Source organism: Merops nubicus, unplaced genomic scaffold (assembly GCF_000691845.1).
Source record: "Merops nubicus isolate BGI_N331 unplaced genomic scaffold, ASM69184v1 scaffold27112, whole genome shotgun sequence".
Taxonomy (NCBI): Eukaryota; Metazoa; Chordata; class Aves; order Coraciiformes; family Meropidae; genus Merops; species Merops nubicus.
This window is the reverse complement of record NW_008596004.1, coordinates 1-7,645: the sequence shown is the minus strand read 5'-3', so window position 1 is coordinate 7,645 and position 7,645 is coordinate 1. Positions and strand designations below refer to the sequence as shown.

The 7,645-nt window shown below is 49.8% G+C and overlaps 2 protein-coding genes across 2 annotated transcripts in view; one reads left to right on the top strand and one right to left on the bottom strand.

Annotated features, from left to right (window-relative positions):
* Positions 1-3,043, top strand: part of DIABLO (diablo, IAP-binding mitochondrial protein) — a gene marked incomplete at its 5' end in the record, with an annotated part of 3,197 nt that extends 154 nt beyond the window's left edge. The window contains 4 exons of the mRNA XM_008936262.1: positions 651-807; positions 1,465-1,575; positions 1,724-1,820; positions 2,824-3,043. Coding sequence (XP_008934510.1) covers positions 651-807; positions 1,465-1,575; positions 1,724-1,820; positions 2,824-3,035 — 577 coding nt within the window. The remainder of the gene's footprint in view (positions 1-650; positions 808-1,464; positions 1,576-1,723; positions 1,821-2,823) is intronic.
* Positions 3,044-6,557: 3,514 nt separating this feature from the next.
* Positions 6,558-7,640, bottom strand: B3GNT4 (UDP-GlcNAc:betaGal beta-1,3-N-acetylglucosaminyltransferase 4; the record flags this gene model as incomplete). The annotated part of the gene is made up of 1 exon (XM_008936261.1): positions 6,558-7,640. A coding segment is annotated over one exon (1,083 nt), but the record flags the coding sequence as incomplete, so codon positions are not given.
* Between the last annotated feature and the right edge of the window lie 5 nt (positions 7,641-7,645).

The window sequence follows — 7,645 nt, the reverse complement described above, 5'->3', positions numbered from 1 at the left end:
AGCAGGAACTGTTTACAAAGCGTGATTTGAAAAATGATTCCATTTCCTGACAGTGAGGCGTGTTCTGCTGTAGGAAAAAAAATGTGATTTTTGAGTTTTCTTTCAGTTGTGGAGTGCTGAGTCTTGCTGAACAATTTATGGGGCATATCTCACCACAAACTGTGGCCTAAAGCCAGAAGTTTGTCATAAGAATAAAATCAGATTGCCCTACAACCAAGCCAAGAGTCATCATGCACTTGGAGACATGGTTTAGTGGTCATGGTAGTGTTGGGTTGATGGTTGGACTTGATGATCTTAGAGCTCTTTTCCAACCTTAATGATTCTATAAATATCCAACAGCACTTGCGTAGTGTTTTACAAACTAGTACCTAGCCTCAGAACTTTATTCCTTTTTGGGATCTCAGGTGTCTAAGGCATATAGTAAAGGATGAATATTGTGAGGGGCAATGTCTTACCTTCAGTAGCACCTGGCAGAAGCAGTTGTCTTGTTTTACAGTCAGAATTAGGCTGTCCACCCTCATAACCAAGAGCAGTGACTCTCCTACTGTTAGCTGTGACTGCAACACCCGTACGAAGGGCAGTGTAAAGCTCACACACCTCTCTTCTCTGCCAGAAGCTGTGACTACACCCGTACAAAGGGCAGTGTAAAGCTCACACACATCTCCTCTCTTGCAGAAGCAGAGCTCGGGGTCCCTCAGTAACGAAGCCCTGATCAAAAGAGCAGTTTCCCTGGTAACAGACAGCACATCCACACTCCTCTCTCAAACCACCTACGCGCTGATTGAAGCCCTGACAGAGTACACGAAGGTAAGATCAGAGATCACACACCTCACTGCTGGAAGTGCTAAACTCTGTGGCACCAACTGCACCTGCTAAACCACACTTAAAATGGGCTTTATTAATAAAGAGAGGTGGGGGGGCTTGAAGAGGTGAGGCCCCTAGGGAACAGTGGGGCCGGGCTCGCTGTTTACTGCACTGGACACAGAAGTTACTTGTAGCATTGTTAACCTGCTGCTTTGAACTTAAGCTGAAATGTCCCACAAACTCCCAGCAGTTACTGGATACCTGCAGCCTGAGTAAGTAGGATATGCCACCCTGTACTCTTAGCTATTTTATATACCTTCTGTACCCATTTCTAAGGCCATGAAATTGAGTCTCATCAGAAGAATGGGGTAAGCCATACTGAAGCCTGAAACACTTTGAATTTTATAAATAAGTGCCAATTTAATTGAAGTATTTGTGTTCCAGTTTACTTCCTTAAAAGCACTGCAAGTATATAAAGAGATGTTCTGCCCCAGCACTGCTGTAGGCACCAGCAGATGCTGTCAGCACCTCCAGAATTGCAGTGAACTTGAGAACAATGCACCTTTGGAAGCTTCATCCATTGTTCTAACCCCAGCGAGCAGCAAGACAGCATCAGATGTCCAGAGTGCCACGTAACTGTGTGAAATGATTCCTTTGCAGGCAGTTTATACACTGGTGTCTCTCTACAAGCAATACTCAAATCTGCTTGGGAAAATGAATTCAGAAGAGGTGGATGCAGTCTGGCAGGTGGTCATAGGAGCCAGAGTTGACGTAAGCAATCATCTCCCATCGGTCTGCCTCAAAAAACTCTGCTCAGGAGGTTCTCCTCTCGCTGCCTCACCTTGTCACACATCCACTGGTTGGCAGAGCCTTCAGATGCTGGTACATGAAGTGAAGCTTTGCTTTGTTTTGCTCCTAGATGACAACAAAACAGCAGGAGTACCTACGGCTGGAGTCCAGCTGGATGACAGCGTTACGCCTCTCAGAGATGGCAGCAGAAGCTGCTTACCAGTCAGGTAGGCACAAGCAGGAGTACCCAGAGCCTCCTCCCCCTGGCATTTAGGCAGCTTTAATGGAATGAGAGCAGAGTCGAGAGAGACACAGAACATAAATTAACACACCAGTTTACAACTAGCACCTGGTGTTTAGGGATGCTGAGAACACACATTCTTTTATTGGTGACAGGTTTGGTAGAAGTGTTGTGAGAGCTAGAGTTCTCTAGAGTGCTCAGGGTTCTGTTGAGCCAGCAGTGTGCCCAGGTGGCCAAGAGGGCCACCAGCATCCTAGCCTGGATCAAAACTAGTGTGTCCAGTGGGAGCAGGGAAGTGATTGTGCCCATGGACTCAGCACTGGGGAGGCCACAGCTGGATACTGGGGTCCAGCAGGTCTTTCTAGTTGGCTTCACTTTTATTAAAGAGTGAGAATATTTGCCTTTCACTCAGGAAAGATACTAATTTTGGTCTTTTCTGCCCACATAAACATTTTCACAAAACATGTAGAGATGTGATAGCTCTGAGATTGAGTTATAGGCTGACTTAAGGTAAATAAGCAAAGTTACTGGAGCAGAGAAGGGGAGGAAAGTGATGAGTAGACAGGGACATACTGTAAGTGCCTGAAAAAGACCCAGAATCTGTAGGAGCACGGGGGGAGGAGAAGGGATTCTGAGTTGGGCAGTGCCACAGACATTCCTACTGCTGGTAGGTGCTGGGATGGGACAAGGACTGAAAGTTCCTGGCACAAGATGACTGGGCTGGACTTAGTTCTCAAAGCCCAAGCTGATTGCTCTGATCAGACACTGGCTGTAACCTTCCTGAGTGGGAAGAAGTCAAGGGGGGAAAAAAAGTATTTCAAAGTAGGCATATTGTTTCAGGTAAGCAAGCAGTAAAACATTTAGCATTAATACAGCCCAGGAGCCACTGAAAGACTGAGCACAGCCCATGATGACTCTAGACCATCACTTCCTTAGCAGAAGGTCTGTGGAGTGCTCCTGACCCCAGGGCTCTCTCTGGTGCTCTGCAGGTGCAGACCAGGCCTCGGTGACAGCCCGCAGCCACATTCAGCTGGTCAAGTCCCAGGTGCAAGAAGTGCGACAGCTGTCCCAGAAAGCAGAGACCAAGTTAGCTGAAGCTCAAACAGAAGAGCTCATCAAAGCTCAAGGAGAGGAGTCCTTGCCACAGGGTGTTTCTGGAGGCATGGAGGCGGGTGAGGACCCTTACCTCCGGGAGGACTGAAGAGAACTGTGCTCTCACCACGGAATCAGCGAGAGTCAATCACAGACTCAAGGGTCCCAAACTTCTCAGCATGGGATAGTTGAGAAACTGATGAAATAAGCCTGTGATTCCATTTTTTTCCCCCCCCCAAACAGGGCTGCTTTACAAACCAAGGCAATTCCAAGTATCTGAAAGGTCTCGATCTTGGTTGTAACTTATCATGTTTGTAATACTTATGGATCCAATTATGTAAATGTTTAACTATGCAAATGTGAAAATCACTACGGAGGATAGCCCGTTCATTGTCTCTTTGCTGGGAGGGTCCTACTGCTCCTTTGCTGTGTTTGTGAGAGTTCTCTAACTTATAGACTAGCTAGGTCTGGGCCAAAGAAGTGTCATTATTTTTAACGTGTGAAGTAAATGATGTCTGCTGGAGATCCCTTGAATAAACTGTTGTGGGTGTGCCCGTTTGGGTAGGAGATGAAGTGCTGGTTCCTTCTGAAGTCTGCAGCAGAGCTGAGTCTGGAGCTGCACCAAATCACACTCAGCAGCACTCAGGAAGCGCTGGCTGAGAGCTGGGAACGTGCTGTGGAGTTTCCCCAGCCCCTCCCAGTGAAGTCCTGCAGTGCAGTGCAGTTCAGCAGCCCCAGAGTCACCACTTGTGACACTCCTGCCTGCCCCAGGAAGCAGAGGGGGATCTGACTGTCCAGGTACTGTGGTTCTAGACAAAGCTGTCAGGCAGCTGCTGTGTGCTTCTTTGCAAAGCAGCGAGCAAACGCAGGTTTCAAATCCTAAAGTGCTTTCCAGCACAAGTTTCAGGAAAATCATCTTAATTCTTTCTTTTTGCAAGCTTAATATTTCATTGCAGGCTTCAAAGCCAGGGGTGTCTCACAGGGATCATTTTCTAACAGCTTGAGGTGAAATCTGCAATATTAACTGTATAGACAACGTAAAGTTAAGATGAGATTGCTTTGTAGAGTAGCACTTGCTACAACTTTATCACTGCTGATCTGAGTCAGTTAATCCCCATTCACCAGCTTTTGTAAGAGAGCACACATTAATGATAGGTTTTGCCACCACAACTTAGCATCTCATGCACTGCCTCTGTGTTGAGGCTGCTGTTACTGACCTGAGTTGTGCTTGACTAGGAATTGTTTCAGCTGTAGCATAAAGCCTTGGAACAGTGTCACATTGGCCTGTCCTTTGAACAAATGCCATCTCAGCTGCCTCTATGTTATAGATTAAATAGTAAAGGAATTCACAAACTACCTTTCTTTGCTCCTGCCCCTCGCTGGGCGCTGCTGTATCCAAGGAGGGTGGCACAGTCTGGAATTCAGGCTCACAGGAGGTGCCAGTGTCTGCTCTGCCAGCAGTCAGGAGGGCCCAAACACAACTTTGGGCTGGAGCATTAGGAAAAAAAATCCACCATCATGAGAGGATTATTTGTAGCAGCACAACCACACCCTCAAGAGCCAAAGGCAACTTCAGGTTGGCCTCTAAACACAACTGCTCCAATTTGTTACGTGCTGCAGCTGAAGAACCTCTCCAAAACCACTGACCCAGATGCACGTACAGTCAGGATGCCACAGTAACTCGGGTGCTTGTATGGCTGAGAAACAGCTTAAGCCACATGAGGAGGGTGACAGGACTCAGCAAAGTGACTCATTCTTCCCCTTTCAGAGCCTGCTCCCACCCCTGGCTGCCCCACTTCTTGTTTCACTGTACGCTCTGCCCTTGCTTCCCAAGACATGGCTGCACTCACACACAACTGACTTCAGACCTGACAGGACCCAACAGCCAGTTCAGGCAAGCTCAAAGGGGAGGGAGGAGCAGGAGTGGCTCCAGATTGCCCCTAAAATGGGAAGGGGGGAAGCCCTACACCATTATTAGGAAGCAAGAGTTGCCTGTGGGGGTTTAGCCCACGACAGACATGACATCACACTCTACATTATGTTACTGAGTTTGCATTTGGAATCATGTAGTGGATCAGAAAAATGCTGCCCCAGCAGTGCACAGGGCACCACGGTACCCGCTGCGTCCCAGCTCTCCGGAATGAGCCGTGGTGCCCAGAGAGCAGTGCCCAGGAACTCAGCTTTGCTCCTGGCACTCAGCTGTGATTACAAAGCCCATGTACCTGAAACTACCTGTACTCAGGGTACCCCCAGGACAGCTCATTAGTGCCCGCTGGGGCTGCAGGGAGAGGACACAGTAGCAGCTTGCACAGATGAGGCTGAGGGTGGGCGTCCAGCCGCCCGCCCCGCTGGAAGGCAGAGCTGGCACACCTCTGCTCTTGGCACGGCCTGGGTCTGGCTCTAGTACCCACAAGGCCCTCTGAAAGCTCCAGCTCACATCTGGTGGGCAGTGGCCGGAGGGCAGCTGGCACTGGGGACAGCAGTGGCAGCAGCAGACACCCCTCGCTCTGCTGGCTGCAATCACACACTTCCTCTCCACCCGCTGCCTTCTCCCGGGGCTCCCAGGCTGCTGCCTCTCACCCACAGAGCAAAGCAGTGCCCGTCCAGCAGCAGGGCACCCCAAAGCTGAACCTTCACTGAGGTATCACAGAACCTGAGCTTTGGACTTCATCTTTCCTCACATTAGCAACTCCAGCGCACCCGTGGATTAATCACTTCTGCCTCAACACCTCCTGTCTGGGCAGGGCAGAGACCAGCAGCTGCTCACAGCACTGAACTGACAAGTTTCTGCTGACAAAAATCCTCTAATGATTTTAGATTTACATTTTTTAGACTTTTAACGATTTACTAAAGAGGATACTGACCTTACCCTCTTTAATATCAGTAACTCCTCAATGCAAATACCCAGCACCAGATCTCAGCCTTTTAGTTCTCTTAGCTTTCAGGAGACCCATGAATACTCCTGTGAAAGCACTTTTCAAAACTGTATTTTATTTATACCCAAGAGTACAGCGATGAAACCTCAAACACCTCCCACACAACATGAAAAGCTATGGCCACTGTAACTACCACCGTGATCATTCAAGACACACTGCTCCTCTCAAACCCAGTCAGAAAGTGTTTGTGCAAAAGTTTCCAGTGCAAGTAAAACTGTAAAACAAACTTCTGTAAAATCCAGAGGGTTTGAGCCAGAGCCCAGTCCCTTGGCTCTTCGTGCTGTGTTAAGCAGCACGCACCAGCTTTTCTTCAACCCTTTCAAGTACTTTCAAGTGCTCTGTCCCTCATTAGTCATCATCAGCTTTCCTGCATGAGACTGGATGTGGCTGGCAGTCAGACAGCAGCCTCCATAGCAGGTGACCCCTCACTCACGTCCTGGTGGCAGTCGTGACTTCCCCTGGCTCCAGTCTGGCTGGGAGGAACCAAGCCAAGTCTCCTGTGCCATGTCTCATGGAGCTACCAGCCCCATCCCCTGACAACTCAACTCCTTCAGCAACCCACCGATAGAAGAAGACAGTGCACAACAACCCCCTATGGCTCAAGCACAGCCTGTTAGCAGAGGACATGTTACTACCACAACCTGATCTTCAGTTTAAATGCCCTGTGTCTGTCACCAGTCACAATCCTGCTGTGCTCATCGGGAGCTCCTTCTCCAGCCCACTCTGTAGCTGTGTGTTACTGACACTGCACACCTGATGCTGTCATCCTTCACCAGCGTCCACATGATCCACATCTCGGTGGGGTTCAGTTTGTGCACGACCATCAGCCCTTTGTAAAAGCACGGATCAAAGGGATTGAAAGGTCTCTGGATCCCAAAAGTCTTAAAGCCAGAGTGGTTCTTTGGGGTCACTGCCATCTTTGCCAGACACATTCCCACAAAGACATCATCTATTGGGAAGAGCTCCATGTGCTCTGCGGTGCTCTGGAGGCGCCGCGCTGTCTCCCTAGACATCACGTAGCCCCCCCCGCCTGCATAGAGAGGGTAGAAGGGGGCTCTGTACATGGACTCTGGAATAAAGTATTTGACCTTGGTGTTCCTGATGGGCCGGGCGTTGGTGATCACGTCCCCAACAAAGAGATCCTGTTCAGGGTCCAGTTCCTGGAGGAACTCCACGATGTTGTAAGTGTTGACGAAGACATCATCGTCGCCCTTCAGCACAAACCTGGCGTGCAGGCAGTCCTCCATGAACCAGCGCAGGAAATGCAGCTCCTTCAGGGTCAAGTTGAAGAAGTTGTCAACAAAATCCCACTGCAAGATGTCATCAAACTCCTGGCTCTCGTAGGCCAGCAGCTGGTGCAGGGGCTGCAGCTGGAGCCTGGCCTCCGGGCGCCCCAGAAGGAAGACCAGCCTGATTTGCCTGCCGCCGATGGAGATCTCCTTCCCCCACGTGTTCCTGATGGCCGCCCGCCGGTCCACGTTGATCGGGGAAGACTTGATGGCCAGCAAGAGGAACGTCTCCTCGCTGCACCGGGAGGGCTTCAGCAGGGCCACGAAGTTCCGGCAGTGTTTGTACGTTAAGAAGACGTGGTGAAGCTCTGGTAGTGTGAGAGAAGAATTAGCGAGGCTCAAGTCTGGCAGACACTCGCTGGGTGCAGCACGGTCCAGCAGAGAAGACTTCGGTCTGTGACTCGCTGCAGCCACCTTCTGCTCTGCTGGCGACGCTGCCAACTTCTTCATGTAAAACAGCCAGGCCAGCAGGGTGATGGAACAGGCGTAAAGTG